This window comes from Excalfactoria chinensis, chromosome 3 (genome assembly GCF_039878825.1).
Source record: "Excalfactoria chinensis isolate bCotChi1 chromosome 3, bCotChi1.hap2, whole genome shotgun sequence".
NCBI classification, from domain to species: Eukaryota; Metazoa; Chordata; class Aves; order Galliformes; family Phasianidae; genus Excalfactoria; species Excalfactoria chinensis.
In genome coordinates this window covers 2933723-2954158 of record NC_092827.1, presented here as the reverse complement: position 1 = coordinate 2954158, position 20436 = coordinate 2933723, and the positions used below count along the sequence as shown (strand labels likewise).

The 20436-nt window shown below is 45.7% G+C and overlaps 1 protein-coding gene and 1 non-coding gene across 2 annotated transcripts in view; both read left to right on the top strand.

Annotated features, from left to right (window-relative positions):
• The window catches only part of PKHD1 (PKHD1 ciliary IPT domain containing fibrocystin/polyductin), a 212179-nt gene that overhangs the window by 33961 nt on the left and 157782 nt on the right, over positions 1-20436 (top strand). The window contains exons 29-34 of the mRNA XM_072332429.1: positions 1843-2038; positions 3104-3171; positions 4440-6050; positions 6207-6350; positions 10778-10991; positions 16114-16264. Of these exons, the coding sequence (XP_072188530.1) occupies positions 1843-2038; positions 3104-3171; positions 4440-6050; positions 6207-6350; positions 10778-10991; positions 16114-16264 (2384 nt within the window). The remainder of the gene's footprint in view (positions 1-1842; positions 2039-3103; positions 3172-4439; positions 6051-6206; positions 6351-10777; positions 10992-16113; positions 16265-20436) is intronic.
• Positions 10090-10161, top strand: TRNAW-CCA (transfer RNA tryptophan (anticodon CCA)). The gene has a single exon. It is a non-coding gene; the product is annotated as a tRNA-Trp (tRNA).

Below are 20436 nucleotides of genomic sequence, written 5' to 3'. Positions count from 1 at the left end.
TCTCTTCTCTTCTCTTCTCTTCTCTTCTCTTCTCTTCTCTTCTCTTCTCTTCTCTTCTCTTCTCTTCTCTTCTCTTCTCTTCTCTTCTCTTCTCTTCTCTTCTCTTCTCTTCTCTTCTCTTCTCTTCTCTTCTCTTCTCTTCTCTTACGATCTCTAGAGGTCCCTTCCAACTCCTATAATTCTGAGATTTGAAGCTGTTTCTTTATTTCTTTCACAGCTTCTGTAGATACTTTTTTATTACCAATGGGTTGAGCAGTAGGCTTCCCACCACAGCAGGGCTAGAGATGTGGGATCTTACTATTCTAATATTATACATTAATCATACACTGACTGATCTTTTCTGTATGTTGCCCACCCAAGGAGGTGTGCTGCAGTCTAGGGTTTGACTTTCAATTCTGTCAAAGGAGAAACAAGGAGGAGTTTGGCCACGGTCTTCCTTCTTTTTGCTGGCTGAGGCAAGCCTGTGTTCTGGGACTCAGGGAGGTCCAGGTCTGGTTTCAATACTGTCAGACTGAAGAACCCAACCTGACCTCAGCTGTTCTCTCGGTCTGTAGGAATAACAGGAAGAAGAGGAATCCTAGGATGATTTGGATTGGAAAGGACCTTTGAGGTCATCTAGTTCCAACTCCCTGCTATAGGCAGGGATACCTCCCTCTAAGAACCTAGGAAGAGAACTGAAATATTCCTGTTTTGTTTTGTCTTTTCATGTAGCCCATTTCCATTCCTACAAGGATACACTCTAAAGTTTCTTTTTCCAGTTTCTCAATGTGTTTCTTAACAAAGTTCCCTCCAGCTCAAAGAGTTGGCAGGGATGCAGGGGGTGAGACAGCTGTGATGGCAACAAGACCCAGTGCCTGCTGCACACCTGACATTTCTATCCCTTTCCCCAGTGCCCTTGTCATTTCTTATTACTCCAGAATGCGTAAGGAAGAGAAAACGTCCTTTATCATATGAATACTATTCAGATACGATAGCACCAAGGGGAGATTGTTCTAGCCGTGGGCAGCCCAGGTGCAAGGAACTCCTTAATGTTATAGTGTCTCCTGAACGATGCTGGGACTCAGTTCAATCTTCTATTCAAAACCTCCGCAGCTTCAGCTTTTAATATAATTTTCCTCCTATATAATAAAAAGAATAAATAAATTACACTGATGCCTTCTGGGCATCTAGGATTAAGCTGACAATTGACCAAGAGTCCGAAAAGTTCACGTTATTCATGCATTCAGCTTCACGGGCTTTCAAACTTTATTTGACTCTGTGCGTGCTGAATGGAAGAGCACTGGTTTCCACGTCTTCTCAGAGGAGCTTTGTACACATTCTCTTGCTTTGTGGAAAAGAGAGGATTCTCTCCTGCAAACAAGGTGCTATGGAGCTTGCATGGACATCTGATTTTAGTCCCTTAAGGAAATTTTCAGACAGTTATAGGAGATTCCACTAGAGTTTAAATACTTCCATAGTGTTGAAAATAGTGGTCTGGATCTTTGCAGGGATTTAGGAACAATCCCTCACTCAGCTCCAGTCTGTGTGAGCTGCAGAAAGTCTGGATTTGAATCTATCAAGGTGTGGATGTTTAGGATATCTGTATTTAGGGCATAGATCTTGCCCTAAATATCTGTCTATAGACTGAAAATGGCTCTAGGTGACTGTAGCCAAGTTCAGGATATTAACACCTGGTTATTAACACCTTCTCAATAATGAGAAGGCAAAGGAATTAATAGAACACAAACACCACAGTCTTCTAGTTTCTGGGTTTTGGCTGATGGACCTGAATGGACCTTATGGTTATATGTGCTAAAATAACCGCTGCCATCCAAATAATTTCATCAGTTCTCCTCTTTGCAGGGGGTCAGGAGCTTCAGATTGGAATATCCTCATTTGTGAACTACCAAGGATCAGATATCAAGGTCCAAATTGGGGATGTGTGGGCACAGATCCGGGCACAGATGGACAACGGTCTTAACGTGACTCTTCCAGCCTTGGCTGCGGGATGGTACAATGTTTCTGTCATCATCGGTGGTGTTGCTCTTACTTCAGACAGGTGTGTGAGTATTTGCACTTGCCTTAAGATATAGATTTTCTTCTCCATCCTGTTTGGTATCTTAGGGTTAATTTGAAGAGGGAGGTAAGGTGAATTTGAAGATGGAGTCGCCATCCCTGGAGGTGTTTAGGAAAGAACAGAAGTAGTGCTTACTGACATAGTTTAGTAGGCAGTGTTGGTGGTAGGTGGACGGTTGGACTGGATGATCTTAGAGGTCTTCTCCAACCTTATTAATCCCATGATTCTATTTGTATCTTTTACGGTGACGCTGGGTTAATTCCTAGATAAAAACAATAAGTTAACGTAGGGGGAAACCCTCCCAAAAGTGATATGCAACCAATACTTTCATAAGCAGCACAGTTTTACTCATCAGTTACGTGGCTCTAATCAGTGACAACTGCCCAACAGCATCCTGAAACAGTGGTATTAGAGAAAAAGAAGCTGCATGTGTTGCTTGCAAACCACTCTAAACAGTTGCATCAATGAACTTCCGAAGTATGAAGCTGTGGACAGTGGGATGATGTACAGAGCTTTATCCCATCTGATACTGGAGTCTGTTAGCAGCACTTTGTATCCAGGAATAAAGAGCAGGGCTTCAGACTTGGTGTTAGGAAAGGACTCTTTGCTGAGACGGTGGTGGGCATGGCCCTGAGCTGCCTGAGTTCAGGGAGTGTTGGGACACCCCTCTCAACTGTTGGGTTTGGGTGGTGCTGTGTAGAGCCATCAGTTGGGCTTGGTGATCCTTGTGGGTCCCTTCCAACTTGGATATTCTATGACTTAGAAGGAGCTTGATCATCTTGAATGACATCCCTGGTCTCTAGAGGGATAAATTGCAGGCGTGGGAAGATCTACTGCAGAGCATCTTATGAGATCAAAGATTGCTTTTAAAAGGAGTGTGATGAGGAAGAAAAAAGCCAAACAGGGCTATCTGTTTCCGTGTCTCACCACCCTCACAGTAATGGATTTCTTGCTAATATCTAGTCTAAATCTGTCCAGTTTAAGAAATCAAAGAAGTTCCACAAAGAAAGCAAAACCCCCAAACCTTCTGTGTTGCTTGTTTTGCAGGGTTGAGCCATTAATCCACTACATCTCGGAGGTCTTCAGCATCGAGCCCTGTTGCGGCTCTTTCCTGGGTAAATAATGGTGGTACATCTGCAGTCACTTATGGAGGTTAAAGGGATCAAGGGCACAGTTTCCCTGCAGGACTGGAAAGGGCATCTCGTTTCACATCGGTTTAAATGAGGGTGTCTTAAATCTGTGACTCTTTATTATGCAGACATCAGACTGAAGCAGCCTGGGAACGTGGGATTTCAGCAAGCATCCCCCGATCTGGTTGGCTGGCTCAGGGGTCCCAGTGCTTTGGGTTTGATTTCCTCACAACTTTGCATGTTCCCTTTGGGGAAACAAAGCACACCCACACCTGACTCATACATGCTATATCTCTCAGTCGTTACGCCTCCATCTTTCATGGCTTTATGTGTGGAAGTTGAGCGGATGGTAGGATGCAATGCTGGTTTCAAGCAAACACTCTTTTCAATCGATCCCAAAAGAGATATCTGTTTTTGTGAACTTGAAAACACACACACACACACACAAAAAAGCCTTTTTCAGCATTAACTTCAATCAAAACTGAAATATTGATTAATCCCATTCCGTACTTCAAACATTGGAAATCGTTTTAACTGTGTTTCGGAGCAAATTATCGCTGAAGTAAAAACAAAAATTCCACTTGAGGTCTTTAAAGCAGAGATTTTGGGTTATCCTATTTTGCCGTTTGCCTGCGGGGTGGAGGAGAGTTGAATCCATTTGGTGAATATTACATGAACTCTTTGGAACTCCTATAGAGAAGACAGAAATGTCTGTGCTGTAACTTCAGGTCCTCCCCAGCTTCCATTTCCCAGCCTCACTACGTGCTTAAAGATAGGGAAAGCTCTGGCTTTGTGCTGTTATTTAGCTCAATGATTTGTGAAGCACCAAAGACTTTAAAGAAGAGAGATTAGTTTGAGCTTAGAGGGGCAAAGGCTGTTACTTCTGAAGTGTTAAGTGCGTTAAGGAAAAAATATATTGCACCTCTCTTTTCATTTTTAGGGGGTATATTGGAAGGTAGCCACCGATTAACTCTTGGTTGCAGTTTTGTGAAGGGCTTAAGCAGGCAGGGCATGGAGAGGCTAACTAAATGGAGATGGAGGGATGTTTTAGCTGGCTTTGTGAGGCTGCAGTGGGCTTGGAAGTGTGGAGTTAACATGGGAATGCTGAAGGTTTTGCATCTTTCTCATCACTTCATAAAAAACCCAGACTGCTACTTCAGTGCTGTTCTCATCCTCAGCACGCAGACAGTTCACATACAGTCATTCGTTCCTTTCTTGCACGTAACATCCTTTCTGTTTGTTTTCCTCCTAAGGTGGGACGCTGCTCACCATCTCTGGGCTGGGCTTTAGCCAAAATCGGTCCCTGGTTTCTGTTTCAGTAAATGAACAAAGCTGTCTGGTTACCCATTTGGCAGAAGAGACCATTTGGTGCCTGACCCCGCCAGCTGCTAACTTGTCTGATGATGTTTCTCAAGATGTCCCCGTCGCAGTAAATATACTCCTTAGCAATAGCTCACTTCATAACGTTCCTGTTGCAAAAAGCATCACCTTTAATTACCAAAGAGCTTTGACACCTCTGGTTACCACAGTTGAACTGGAAATTCTGGAGAGTAGCCTTCTCTTGAGCATCCAGGGGGTAAACATCACTGGATCTGTGGCTCAGCTGGGAGACAGCGAGTGTGAGCTCGAGCTGCAACGTGACAATGAGTCTGCAATGTTTTATCAGTGCTCTTTACCACTGAGCAACCTGGAACCTGGGATTTACCCTGTCCGGGTTCTCCAGAGACAGCTTGGATATTCTCATGTGACAGCAAGGCAGCAGACCATCACAGTAACTCCACGGATAACCTCCATATTCCCATCACAAGGGTCTATTTGTGGTGGGATGTTACTTACTATATCAGGGATTGCTTTAAGATCCAGAAGAGATTTGGGACAGGTCAGCCTGGATGGTAATTATTCCTGTGAGCTCCAGAGCTCAGATAACAGCACCATTAAGTGCATGGTCCTTCCAGGGACACACTTTTTGCCTTACCAGCAGTGGGCTGAGGTGTCTTGGGCTCTTAATGTCACAGTGACTGTCAATGGAATCAGCAGTGTCTGCCTTGGGGATTGTACACTCCACCTTCATGAGCACTCAACTCCCCTTGTAGATGGGGTGACCTGGGATTCCAATGGGATGTACACCGATGTGACCATCACAGGGCAGAGATTGGCATGGCCAGGTGACAGCCCTGTGGTGCGTGTGAATGACCAGGGTGTCTGCAAGGTCACTTTATGGAATGAGACCACTATCAGGTGCCAGATGGACTGCATTGCCCCAGGGGAGCATAACATCTCCCTCTCCAACAGAAGAAGTGGGAGAGCTTGCTTCAGAAGTACATCCAGTGTTCTCACCGCCGTGCCTCGAGTGCACCAGTTTTACCCCCAAAGCTTCAGTACCAATGGTGGAGGCCTGCTCACCTTTGCAGGTGCAGCACTGAAAGGAAAGAGCAGGACATCTGTTCTCATTGGTCAGCAACCATGCCTCATCCTCAATGTCACCTGTGTAGCCATCCTGTGCACTGTACCCCCAGGCAATGGTACCAGAGCTCTGAGGCTGACAGTAGATGGCATCTCCTACAATATTGGACAAATTAGTTATAATGAGGAGTCTACACCAACTTTCCTTTCACTCATTGTGACTGGCCTCCAATTAACAATGAATGTATCACAGGTCACGGAGATGGACACCATCCATGTATTTGTTGGAGACTCTGCTTGTAGGGGTGTCACCATCACCCACTCGGAGCTGCATTGCTCTCCTCCTCTGCTCCCTGCTGGTGAATACCCTGTGCTGGGCTTGGATGTCCCCAGGGGCTGGGCTTCCTCCAACCTGACCTTCATCTCTCAGCTGACGGTGACAGCTGTGCATTGCAACTGGGGTAAGTCACAAAAGGTTGTTCTTCCAAGAGGTGCCGTGTGAAGGACTTGGACTGTTTTTTTGCATGACAGCAAACATTTTGAGTTCATAGAAATACTCCCGTTGATTGCTAGCTACCGGGCCGTGTCTTACATCTCATTTTCTGTTCTTTTCCAAGGTGGCTTGAATGGAGGAGTTGTTCACCTGCATGGAACTGGATTTTCCCCAGGGCAGACTTTGGTCACCATCTGTGGCAGCCCCTGTGAAATGCTGGGCAATGCAACGACAACGAGCCTTAGCTGTCTTGCACCACGCTTGCATGGTCAGCTAAGACACAAAATCTGGCACTGTGTTTAAAATACCCCTTAAAACCGTATCTTGACCCAAAAAGGGCAGTGGTTGCAGTGTATGTTGTACTGTGGGAAAAGAAAGTTGAAACAGCTCTGGAGAGAAGAGAGGAACCAACATAGGCTTCTGTTTTTTGAGTTCGTTCCAAAGGCTGTTGATGTTAGGGGTGTTTTTGCATCTATGACTGTGGGCTTCGGTTCCACTTGTGGCCTGAGCTGCCACATGTGCTTTGTGGCTGTGTATGAGGTGTGAACAGAGACAGCAGTTCTTTGGAACTCAGAACCTAAAGGCTTGATACTTGTTGATCCTTGAGGTCCCTTCCAATCCAAGCCACTCTACGACTCAAGCTACATTAAGTGTCTTTTCTTTGGCTATTGGCTGTATGATGGGACAGCTTCAATGGGATATGAGTTCGGTGAGACAGGGTGAATGCCTGGAAGGACGAATGATGCACTATGGCCAGTTCATATCTTGGGAAAGCTGGAGTTGGGGATTTGAATTCCTTGAGAGCAGTATGAGGTCATCCCTCAGGTAGAGCATCCTGTTTAATAGGAGAGAGGCAGCACCATAGGAATGTTGCCAGCTCTGTCTCTCTCAAAGAGAAATAACTGCCCCAGTTGTGGAGAAAACTTCCAAATGGGCACATGCTTGAACAAGATTTGATGCTGGGAAGAAAATCTGGGGATCTACAGAAATTCTTGTGATTCTGTGGGCCGTTCAAATGACTAGAGATCTCATCTGGGGACCTGGAAGAAAAGTAGCTTTGAAGGTTTCCATGAGGTTAGATTGCCAAGGTTCTCCTCAAAGGTGTGGAAACTCGGTCCTTGGGAACAGTCAGAAGGTGTCTTGATTAACTGCTGAGCATCCAATCCAGTGTGAAATTTAGCATTGCTTTGGACAGGGGTTAGGATGAGAGGTGTCCTGAAGTGCCTTCCATAGAAACCCTGAAGCGTTAAGGTTGGAAAAGATCACTAAGATAACCTAGGGGAGCCTGGGGAAATCCATCTTACAGGCAGCTCTGCAATTCTTTTTCCCAACACGAGATGTCAGCAAGTGAATGCTGATTGCTGCCTGCTTGCTGGCTGAAGTTTCTGAATGAGAAGATGCAAAGGGAGGGAGACCCCTGCCAAGCAAAGGGACACATGCTTACGTGCACTTAGAAGCCACCCTCCCCCCCCCTCTATCTCCTGCTGTGGTTTTTGCACTTTACTCATCTCAGCAGTTGGGTTACCATATTATTTTCTGTAATGCGTGTCAATGCATTTACAGGATTTTTTTCTCTCAACTAAAAAAGTCCTTTGTGGGTTTACGGGGCTGTTTGCAGTCATTGAGAGGTGTATGTAGCCTATGTGTATGTGGTTGCACATTTATGTATAACGCTAGTGATGCTTTCCAGACTGCTTTCCTCCTAGTGTTTATTTAGGGTGTTATGTCCCCCACTATTTAGGGCATTAAATGCAGTCTTACCTCATTCTTTACCTGTTGCCATTTGCCTGGAATAGTTTGCCAATTGCAGCTCTCACGTCCTTTATTTTGTAGCTTCTTCTATGTGAAAGAGGTGGCAAAGGGATTCTGGGGATGTGAGCCATGAAGAAGAGCAGAAGGAGAGGTCCTGGGTCTGTAAGGTCCCTTCAGTGCAGGGGCTGCTGCAGCCAGGTGTGAAGCTCAGTTGCCATTTCCAGCTCTTCACTTGGCCCAGGGGATGCTACATGAGAACTAAAGCTGAGTTTCTCCTGTTGGAACATACCATGAAGTAGATGACGTGGAAATGCCTCCCCTGCATAGCTTGGTGGTATCGGGGAAGCTCTCTTCACCTCTTAGTGATGGGCCATATTGTGTTCATCATGTTTATGATGAGATATGTTCATATGGGAGTCCTTAGCTGGTCCATCTGGCTTTCTTCTATGGGCAGATTCTTAGAAGCTTACCTCTGCAGATAAGCAATGAGACTTATTTTCCCATTAAATAGATTGTTTTCTAAGGTGTGAGGAATCCATGAACCTGTTCCATGGGGTCTTCCCTTAAGAAAAGGGCTTGCATCAAGGTTTTGGGTTGACCATTGGTGTGACCTGGGCACAAGAAGTAAGAATATGCAAGCCCAGGCTTTTTTATGTGGCATCTTTGTAAGCAAACATCTGAGCTGCCATTAGCCAGGCCACATTGGTAGAAGTGGATGCTTAGAGAAGATGGTTTAGATTAAAAACTGGGAATGAATGAAATGAAGCTGGTTTAAAAGGAAGAGAGACGTGGCTTATTGGAGCTCCTTGTTTGGAGCAGAAGGAATGAGGGGAAGGAGTTTTAGATGCAACAATGAAGTGTACCAAGGGGGTGCATTGAGTAGGACCACAAGGAATATAATGAGGGAAATGGGGAGATTTGCACATATAGGTGCAAAGGACCTGAAGAGGAAGAGCTGTAGCAATTGGAACATAAGTAGTGGCAAGGGTCTATCACCTTTAGAGGTGAGAGTCCAAATGGTCCCTTCTGCCCTTCAGATCTGGAAACGAAATTAAGAAAGAGGAGGGGGAAAAAAAGAACCAAGCATATTGATTACATGGCAGGAGTGTTCTGACAGTGAGATCTATCAGGCGGTGGAATAGATGCTTGCCAAGTCACCTCTTGGGACTTCTGAAACCTGGCTGTGCAAAATGAATGTCTCATAGGGAGCAATTCTTCATAGGGAGAGGCTGGACTTTGTGACCTTAGAAGGTCTCTCTTTTTCCTCTCCATTCTCCTTTTGCCTTTATTTTCAGGTTTTATGTCTTTAATTTGTAACCTGTTTTTTCTCTCTGCTGAGTGGAAGTTAAGGTTGTGCTCTGCTGCCTGCTATGTGAGCAGTGCATAGATGTGCGGTTTGGCACCGGGACTCTTTGGGCACTTGTTCAATCAATGTGCAGCTGCCCTTGGATCTCCTGTAGGGTGTAGCCTCATCACATGTCCAACAGTTGTTATTAAACAGCGACCCAGAACAAAGCCCTGGTGCTGTACAGCCCAGGATCCTGGCTTAAGCCAGAGCATCCTTCAAAGAGAGGGTTGTGGGCAGCTGGTTCCGAACCCATCACCAACACGCAGAGTTTTGGCTGCCATCGTGTCTGACTTCAGAAGAGATGCTGTGGTGGGATGAATGCATTAATCTTGGGGATGGGGTTGTGTAACGTGTGATCAGTGGGTTCTTTATTTACAGGATAGATAAAGCATAAAGGAGCTTTATTCTGGGATTCAAACACTTATCAGTTAAGCAGGGAGAAACATTCCCGAATGAGTAGACTGTGTAATTCCAGGCTGTGCTAAGTGTTTTACCATCTTGAATTCGTATTTATTTATTACTCTTGCAGCAGGAGAGAATGGCAGCTTTCTGCTACCAAGGGTTATTTGCATTTAGTGGTCAGAGGAAAGGGGCCAAGACTTCCTCCTAATTGGGAAGGGTATTAAATCCTCTGGGAATAGAGGTAATATGGAAATATCAGAACCTCATCAATCCCCAAGGAAGGGATGAGAAATGGACCCAAGTAGTGGTATCACCATCAGGTAGACTGAAGCAGTTGGGTATGGAAATGAAGTCTCTTTCCCCCTGAAGGGGAAAAAGTTGTTCTAGGTGTGTTTATAGAATGTACCAACCCAGAGGTTGGGATACACAGCAAGTAGAAGTAACACTTGCAGCCAACATCTGCTTAACATCAGTGGCCCATAGGCTGCTCTGGGTGATTGTCCCTGACCTCGTGGCACAATGGTAGCGCGTCTGACTCCAGATCAGAAGGCTGTGTGTTCAAATCACACCGGGGTCAGCATGTCCCCATCTCTGGGGATGGTGTGATGGGATGGCTGGCCTTAAGGGGCAGCTCTTTTGCTCTCCTGCTCCAGATCCTGAAGCTTCACCAAAGGGCAGCAAATGTGCCCTGGCAGAGAGGTTTTGCCTTCTGGACCAGTTTTGGGAAGTATCTGGATAGAAGGTGGTGACACACTGGAACAGGTTGTCCAAGGAGGCTGTGGATGCCCCATCCCTGCAGGCATTCAAGGCCAGGCTGGATATGGCTCTGGGCAGCCTGGGCTGCTGGTTGGTGACCCTGCACATAGCAGCGGGTTGAAATTAGGGGGTTGAAATTAGATGGTCATTATGGTCCTTTTCAACCCAGGCCATTCTGTGGTCCTCTGTGACTCCCTCATCCTATTTTTGGAAGGGAGGCAGTGGATGTCCCAGCCTGGTGCCATGTCTGGGCACTACTTCACCTGTCCCTGGTACCCCTTAACAAGGAGAAGCATATCTGGTTCCAGGTGGGGTTTTTTACAAGAAGTCCATCCTGCAGTCCATCTGGATCCTTAGCAGGATTGGGTCGGGGGGAGGGGTTAAGCTTTTTTCCAACTTCAGCCATCCCGTGATTCATTTCCTCCCTGTCTTTGCAGCATCCTTGGCCTTTCTCTGCAGCCTGACCCTCTCTTCTGTCAACTGCCAAGAGGACAGATCCACCATTATTGAATGTGATGTCCAAGTCATGGTGGGCTCCTACCGCCAGCAAGGACCCAGATCCTACCTGTACCTGTGTGAGGAGAGCCAAGCTTGGGAGCAGCAGGGGGACACCAGCCCTTCCCAGAGCCACACTGCTGGACTCATTGCCAGGTTGGTTCTACCCAGGAGGTATTCACTGCCCCTGCCAAATGGTGGACTGAAGAAGGAGATAATTCCTACTTCTCAGGTTGACACCGGGATATGATTCCTAATTCTTAGGCTGCTGCCAGCAAAGCAGTTTAGTCTTGAGACCGCTAGAGAGCTCCGCTGGGTCGTGAAATTCATTCCTTCTGTCTATCAAAGCATTTCTATATTCCCCCTCCCCTCCTCTCCCATCTTTTTTAAAGGGTTTGAGAAACATCAGAAAATCCATCTCGTAAACAGCCTGCTTTGTTCCTTCTTAGGTTTTAATATTTATCTTCTGATCCAAAGCAACATCTGGTGGATGCCAATGGGGAAAAAGATTAGGCATTATGAAAAGCAGAAGCCTTTGTATTTTTTGTTTCCCCTCCCCTTCCTCTCTCCAAGCAGTTTGAAGAGTAAAAAGTTGCAGAGGAAATTCAGCAGGCTGTGCAACATTTACTCAGCAAGGGGTGCTCAGGTTTTGCAGTTCCAAGGCCAAGTTGCCTGGAAGTGTGAATTGTTACCTTTGCCTTTAATAGAGCTGCAGGGACTTCTGTCTGCAGAGCACGTACTTCCAGGAGCAAGAGAGAAGCTCAAATTAAGGAATAAATAGATGAATTACACTCTGCAAAAGACATTTAATCTCTATATAGGGAATTAGAATATAGTTGCAGTGCACCGTGTGTGTTTTGTTTCAATGGGCAGAGCTCGCAGGTGCTGTCCAGGTACGTCAGTGGAGTTGCAGAGTTTTAATCCTTGTTCTTTATCTGGTTCTTGTGCCACCAGTATTGTTACGAGTCATCAAGGGAGCTCTGTGTTGAGGTGAGAAGAACTAGTGGTTACTGAACAAGGACAGCAGTAACACAGTTATAGCACCTGCCTGCTGGTCTGTTGTTATCACCCCATCAGCTTTTAAGCTCTGATAAACTCATAGAATGGTTTGAGTTGGAAGGGCCCCTTCAAGACCATCTGTCCTACTGCCTGCACTGAACTGGGACACCCACAGCACCATCAGTGCTCAGAGCCCATCCAGCCTGACCTTGGCTGTCTGCAGGGATGGGGCACCACCACTTCTCTGGGCAACCTGTGCCAGTGCTTAATTGCTCTCATCATAACAATCTTCTTCCTTATATTCAGTCTAAATCTCCCCTCTTTAAGCTTGAAACCATTTCTCCTCCTCCTACACAACAGACCCTCCTAAAGAGTCTGTCCCCTTCTTTCTTGGAGCCTTCCTTTAGGTATTGACAGGCTGCTTTCAGCTCTCCATGCAGCCTTCTCTTCTCCATGCTGTACAGCCCTAGCTCTCTCAGCTTGTCCTCACAGGGAGGTGCTCCATCCCTTGGATCATTTTTAAGGTCCTCATCTGGACAAGTGGAGGACCAAGAGGTCCACATCTCTCCTGTACTGAAGACTCCACATCTGGACACAGTACTCCACGTGAGGTCTCACAGCACAGAGCAGAAGGACAGGATCACCTCCTTCACTCTGCTGGACAGGCTGCTTTTGGTGCAGCTCAGCATACGGTTGGCTTTCTGTGCTGGTAGGGCACAGTTTTAGCTCATGTCCAGCTGTCATTCCCCTGTAATCCCAGGTCCTTTGTGGCAGGGCTGTGCTCCATACTTATATCCCCTGGCTTGTACTGACAGTTGCCATGACCCAGTTGCAGACCTTGCACTTGGATTTGTTCACCTGGGTTCACCCGGGCCCATTTCTCAGCTGGTCAAGGTTGCTCTGGATGGCATCCCATCCCTTGGGTGTGTCAGCTGCACCCCACAGCTTGATGTCACCCATATGTTGAGGGTGGACTTCACCCCACTGTGGGTATCATTGATGAAGATGCTAGAGATCACCAGCCCCAGCACTGACCCCCGAGGGACATCACTCATCACTAATTTCCATCCAGACGTTGAGCCATTGACCACCACTCCCTGGGTACGATCTCGCAACCAGATCTTCATCCATCAAACGGTCTACCCATCAAATCCATATCTTCCCAATTTGGAGAGAAGGATGTTGTGGGGGACCGTGCCAAAGGCCATACTGAAGTCAACAGAGATGACATCAGTGGCTCTTCCCTTGTCCACGGATGCAGTTATGCTGTTGTAGAAGGGCACTAGGTAACTCAGACTGGAGAGGGATGAGGCAGCCCAGGATTACTGCTTTTGCTTATTGCTTTCAAAGTTATGCTCAGCTCTTCACTGCTTACACACCCGTATTATGGGGATTATGGGGATGGTTTTTCTTTTGGCTCATTTTCCTGGTTTGGATTTCTCCAGTTCTGCTGCTGTAGATGCTTCATCCTGGTGTCAATGGAGTGAAGGGGGTGGAAGGTCTGAGCCTGAATTTGTCGTGTGATAGTGATTAAAAGTCCCACAAATCATTTTATGTCTGCTTCGTTATTTTTCTTAACCATGTTTTTGCCCTTCTAATTGTCTACGTCCCAGAAACAGAGTTTAACATCTCTATGTGTTCTAGATCAAATCGATCATCATTTTACCTACTGCTTTTGCCTTTTTCCAGACTTAAACCTCTTTAAGTTGTCTCTACATTTCCCTCCTGTTTTGTTCACACTCAGACCTTGTGTAGAATTTCAAGTACGGGCTCAAAAGGAATTTTCCGTCAGGTTGATGTCTTAGTCTGGTGAGTCCATTTCTAAACCAGGTTTTGCTGAAGGTGGGAGAGGACAGAGAAGGGCTGATTTCAGATGAGTTTCTTGATCTGAAAATCTAGGGAAGAATGGAGGAAGGGAGTTGAAGCGATCTATCTCAGAGCTCTTGGGAATGTGTTTTCAAACTGAATTTCAGAAGACACCCCATTTCCAAATACTGAGCGCAGTTTGTAGCAAAGGGTTTGAAAACGATCAAATGAATTGTTTGGGGAATTCCTGAAATAATGCATACTGGTTGCTCTAATTAATAACTGTAAGTGAAAGTAATAATAAAAAGGCAGATGAATGAGTTCTGAATGGGTTCAGCGGTTCAGACATTCATCCCAGGATGGGAACTACGGCATAGAAAGCATCACTGACTTAGCTAGATGTTAAATCTTCCCTGTTCTTTCTTCCTGTAAAGCTGTGTCATTCCTTAATGTCATCCTACATTGCAGATACAGGAGCACTTCTTCAGGGACAGGGGGGAGTTGGCCCTTTGCCTACAAGGAGGCTGTGGATGCCCCATCCCTGCAGGCATTCAAGGCCAGGCTGGATGTGGCTCTGGGCAGCCTGGTCTGGTGGTGGGGGTTGAAACCAGATGATCATTACGGTCCTTTTCAACCCATGCCGTTCTATGATTAGCACTTGGAGTTCCTCTCCATTGACTTCAATTAGCGGCGAGTTGCCAGCTGAGCCAAAAACATGCCCCTTCTCCCTTTAAAACAGTTGGTTATTTAAAGATGCAGCTTTTTCTTGTAGCATGAAAAAGAAGTACTCTGCAGTCTTGAAAGATAGCTCAGTCCATTGAATTATCGCACAGGACAGGAGCAGTTCTCAAAGTGTTGCTATCAAAAGAGAGCGCCGTTCCCTACGGCTGGCTTTTGATTATTGATACAGCAGAGGGAAAGGTTCATTTAAATATAGAAAGAAAAATTCACTGTTAAAAAGGTTCAGCTACTTGCAGAAAGCTTTTTTTTCCTTTTCTTTTTTCTGTGGCTGCTGCTACTGTGGCTGCTTCCTTTAGCGCGTTAACCTCCTCCTACCCTAAAGAAGGGGCAACAGAACAAAGGCCCCTACCTGCAGTTAGAGCAGCTCCTTGTTTGCTCAGTGAGCCACTGCACTCAGCCCAGCCTGAAAAATGGAGGTGCACCAAATCATCCTGGTTGCTGTGCTCTCAAGGAAGCTCTGGCTGTTGGGTTGATTCGGGTAGAAGTTGGGCTCCTGACTTTGGTGTGTCAGCAAATCCTGTTAGCTGGGTCTTTCAGGATACTGGAAACTCCTGAAAACCCAGGTTCTACCAACCTGATCCTCTATTTTCTTGAGTAAAAGTCCTTCTGTGAGGGGGGTGAAGCACTGGAACAGGTGAGCTGTGGGTGTCCCATCCCTGTGGTGCCCAAGGGCAGGCTGGAGGGGGCTGTGGGACATGTCCCTGCCCATTGCCCGTGGGTTGGCTTTAAGATCCCTTCCAACCCAAACTGTTCTAGGATTCTAAATCAACATTCAAAGCTTCTGCTCTCCTTCCTACGAGTTGTGAGGTGTGTATTTGATGGGTGAGAAGAAGGCGGTGTGATGGCAAAGGAAGGAATGAAAAGTGATGCTAAAGTGTCCCAAAGTCTGCAGAAGTAAATGGGGAAGCTTTCCCCTCACTTTGAGGGATCTTGGGTCCTGTAGCCCCTCATAACAAAATGCTACCAAAGCCAGCAGCTCTCAGCATCAAGAACCAGGAAAAATATCTCTTCCCCACCACCTTTTCTATTACTTTTCCCTCCTGTTCAAGGGGAGGCTTTGGAGCAAGTGTCTGTTAGTGTAACTGGCACATATATCGAATCTGCTTAGTCTGGGCTGTTAAGTAAGTTTAATTAATTTACTAAGTTAATGTTCCAATGCTAGCAACAAAGCATCATTGCAATCAGCTGGGTAGCAGGAATTGGAACCCCTAAATGAGCTCATTTTTTCACAGTTGGAATTAAGGACCAGTTAGCCAGTTGTGTGGCTTTTCCAATTTCTCCACTTGCCCTAAGGGAGTCACAAGTTATTCATTCCCTATTGCTAAGTGTGAGTAGGATGGGGAGGGGGGGACATGAGCAAACCCCGCTCCATGTAGGAGTCCATCTTTGATCCCAGCGCTGCTGATTCCTAAGCTGTTGTCTGCACTTATCTTCCTTGGTCCTAGAATGGCATTTGCTGCTGTTTGCGATAGTTTGGAGAAGCAGAAAGGCATCACTGAGAGATATTTATGCATGTATTTTATCGTAAGCGTGTGCAGATAAAGGGGAGGGGGGGGCTGGAAACAAATAAACAATAAAAGAATGGAAACAAAATTACAGAAATTTGCAAAGTTTGACAAATGGTGGCCAGGAGTTGCCACAAGCTAATGGCTTGCAATGATTAATAAGAGTAAAAATAATTGCATTTCATTAAGATTGATGACACCCCATTTAACCTCCCTTCTCGTTTCAGCCCTAAAGTGGAAAGAGATGAAGTTCTCATCTATAATAGCTCCTGTAACATTACCATGGAAACTGAGGCAGAGATGGAGTGTGAGGGAGCTAATCAGCCAATTACCGCCAAGATTACTGAGATATGGAAAAACTGGGGCCAGAACACTCAGGTATAATCAAATCTCTTTTACAGACTGATTCAAACAGCTTAAAATTAAATTTGTAATATTGTGTACATTTAAAGGAGGCAAAAAAAAAAGAAGAAAAAAAAAAGGAGAAGAAACAATTTAGGCTGAGCAGCAGCAATATATAATATTAAAAGCTTTCCAACTTTGAATAGCGGTCGTAATGCTGTGCAGCTCTATTCGTGGTTAACTATGGTTGATGGTGTTTTATGAGACATAAACGAGCCCTACCTTATTTTCTGGGCAGTGTGTACCTTTTTATGTATTTTAAGCTCTCCCTTTTGATGTATTGATACAAATTCTGTTCTAAAAGTGTTTCTTTTTTGTTATTTGATCACATGGAGCTCCAGCTTTCCAATACAGACTTAGCATTCAGCATTTGTGCAGCTCTTCTTCTATGTGGGTTTTGAGGTTGCTCCTCTTTCATATCCAGAACTGAGACAGGCCAGTCTCTCTTGCAGGAGTACAGCCACAATATGTTTATCACAAAACCTCATGACTCTGTGCTAACATCATTGTAAGGCTCAGTCTCTACAAATACGATTACAAACCCAAACCTTTCACAGCTCTTTGGGGTTTTGCGGTGTTTTTGGAGGTGCTGAGCTGGAGTTCTGGCTTGTGCCTCTTGTGATAAGGAATTCAGAGCAGCTGGATATTCTTTGACTGCCCAACATCCCTCTGTCATCATCCTAAATGAGCAGTTCATAAGATGTTGGTGGAGTTCTACCGGTACAGGGGGGAAAGAGTTTCACTCCTGGCTTATGAGAACAAATGCTGGTTTTCCTCTGGTAAATCAAATTATCATGCAGCCTTCTTAGTACAGGTGAGACCTGGGAAGCTAAAATTCATTTGCTCAGGATTTATGTTAAAGCTCTTCTGGTAATTTTTATCTCTATCCACAATAAGAATTCTGTTGCTGTATCTACAACCCTGCCCAAGAGCAGTGGAAGTATTCTGTACAAGTCATTTTGGTGTGTTTCCAGCATCAGATTCTGAAGCTTTTAATAAGCTGCGAACCTCTGAATATTTGCTCTGTAAATCTATTTTACTTGTATATCGTTCTTGCAGCCAAGCATCCTAAAATACCATTACTGCATAGTGATAGGACAAGGGGGAATGGTTTAAAACTAATTTGGGAGGTTTAGGCTGGATTTTAGGAGGAAGTTTTTCACCCAGAAGGTGGTGACGCACTGGAACAGGTTGCCCAAGGAGGCTGTGGATGCCCCATCCCTGCAGGCATTCAAGGCCAGGCTGGATGTGGCTCTGGGCAGCCTGGGCTGCTGGTTGGTGACCCTGCACATAGCAGGGGGTTGGAACTGGATGATCACTGTGGTCCTTTTCAACCCAGGCCATTCTATGGTTCTGTGATTCCTTTATTCTGCTTTACAAAAAGAAGGAAAAAAATAACTTTTAAGTCTCCCCTTGGTCTGGGAAGGACCATCATAGGCAGCTTTTTCTCTCCTAGCATTGCCAGCCTTCACAGTGCCCTGGACTTCCCATGTTCTGCAGGATGACTCCTCTCTCATGTGCTTGTTGGCTTGCTCTGCTACCCACAACACACAGCAATGGGGAGAGCCGAGCAAGAAAACCTCTAGTTAGGAAATGCAAGAGGTCAGCACAAGGTTGTGCTTAGGCCTGTGTTGGGTCAGACAGCAACTACTCCTTTCCTTTAGGTTGTCCTTACCCAATGTGCAAAAGATATCTCTACTGCTGTAGAGCACAGGCTGCAGTGTAGAAGAGCTGTCACCCACTGCTTTCTGTTGCCTTTTAGTCTCAGCAATGAGATGGTGATAGTCTGTCATTTTGGCTCAGCTGGCAACCAGCAAAGGAAGGACTGCTGAGGGTTGTCCCTGCTGTGGTTTTTCCACTGAGTGTGGGGTGAATCAGGGAGCTGAGCATCCTGAAGGAACGGAGGGAGTGCAGGATGAAACCAGCAGTGCTTTCCAATCTGGGATTTGCTGCTGCTTAATGAACCCAGCAGGCATTTGGAATCATTTTATCCCTCTTCCCAAAACCGGCTTGGGTGAACAGAGGTGGATGGGTGGGGAGTTCAGATAAATGGTTTCAATTTTGGTCCTTTTCTTGCTGACAGCATCCTGTTAAGATTTACGACCTGGTGCAGCATATGCATGCTTCACTGTAGAGATTTAAATCATGTCATGTGAACTGGCCTTACCTTTCCAGTGGAAATAATGGTCCCCAGGTTCTGCACCAAGCAGTGAAATGCATTAATAGCACCACGTGCCATAGGATAATGGTGCTATTAGCAGGCGGCACAACTCTGTGTACAAGTAATGGGAATGCATCTCTTTATAATAACATCTGGCACTTCTGTCGCAGCCTCATGAAAGGATCTCAAAGCACTCCAAAAGCACAGATACTGTGCTCTCCATTTCAGTTTTTCTTGCTTATTATTGGTGTTGGAGCAGTGTTTGCTCCAGGGTGGCAGAAGGGAAAAGAGGTATGACAGAAAGTCTTGATAGTCTTGTGTTATCAAGAGCATGGAGCGGTAAGAAAAGAGAACAAACTTGTTGCAGGGCAGAAAATGGGATAAAACCTCCAAATATTTGTCGTAGAGTGGAGTGTAAGGGATATGAGACCTGGGGAAAAACGCTTCTTCATCAATAGATGTGAAGATGCATTTAAATGAGAAGATCTCAACTCTAGGAAGTTTCATTTTTGGATGATCTGCATGAGATAGGGAAGCTTAATTCTGCAGAGAAAGAGCTCTTCCACCTCTTGTTACACATCTCTGCTTGCAAATTGGGCTAAAGCTGCCCTGTTCACCTTGTTCATGCTGCTGCCTTGAATCAGTCCCTCATATTTGCCATGCTGGTTAAACCTCTTGGAAGAGTTTTGGGTAAGATCCCCAGTTGAGGAAAAGTGCTGTATTTCTGGAGACGTGAGGCAAAACGCATCCTTTCAACTCTTCCCTCTGTTTGCCATGGGTGCAGAATGAGCTGGGCTTGTGTTTGAATTTAGAGGACCCCACAGATTGCTGGAGTTTTCAAGCTGCTGGCTGGAGACCTGTTGCTTAGCAGACTTCATTGGGATGAAGTTCACCAAATGGGCATGTTCCTGGGATTTGCTCCATGCCCAAATATCTCTTCCAAAATAGCATTAATGGGTTTCTTTAGAGACTGACTCAGGCCCTTTTCCTCCATTTATATTTGGAATACTTGCCACCGTAGGACCGAAGTAGGTCACAGAAAGTTAGCAGCAGGCCTCTGCCCCATTGCTGTGTTCAGCATCGTTAGTGTTTGTAACTCGCTCCGTTATTATCTCAGGAAGAGTTGCAGAATTATTTTGGTATCTGTATGTAATGCAGTTTAGACAGCCGAAAGGAGAAGTGGGGGTGGGAGGGAAGGAAAGAAAAAATATCCAACACTGGTTATATATCCCACAGGACTTAATTAGTTCACAGCTTCGTGGTACACTGGATAATGGGAGGATACAAATCCACTAATGCAAGGGAGAAGTTCTAATGCTCACTCAGTACCTGTCCACTGCCACCTTGGCTGCATAATGAGATGTCAGCCACAGTGATGCTGATGAGACATGCAAAACACTGGTACAGTGTGTAAAGGATGCTCGTGGGAAGGTTTGGCCAGGCTTAGATGTCTCCAAACCCATTGTGCTTAGTGAGCCTTCAGATTATTATTCCAGATCAGTGGACCGGACCTAATCATCGTGTAAGCATGCTGTTTGAGCAGCGTTGCCCTGTGCTGATTCCTCCTTCCTCTTCTGGCCCATGTGGGTGATATAATGTTCATTGGAGGGCAGATGCAATGTGCATTAAGTCAGTCACAGGGAAGCTAAATGGGCGTGCTAGTGCATCCCCTGCAACCCAGCACTCAGGGAGTCTCCATTAAGGAACGGAGGGCTGATGGAAAAATAACTTGCTAGATGCAAATGCCTTCTTGGACTTCGGCTCTGCCTGGGTCTGCTGCACTGCCATTTGTTTTTCAACAGGGCGTTAAGGAGAGGTCTTGAGATGTAAGAGTAGCATTGACTTTTTGTTCAGCGATTGAAACTGGGATAACTGTTTTGTCTGCTTCTCAGAGAGGAAAAAGTAGAGCCAACAAAAAAGCAAAGGCTTCATCTGAGAACTGCACGGTCACTGAAGGGACTCTTGCTTTTCAGATTTCACTTTACGC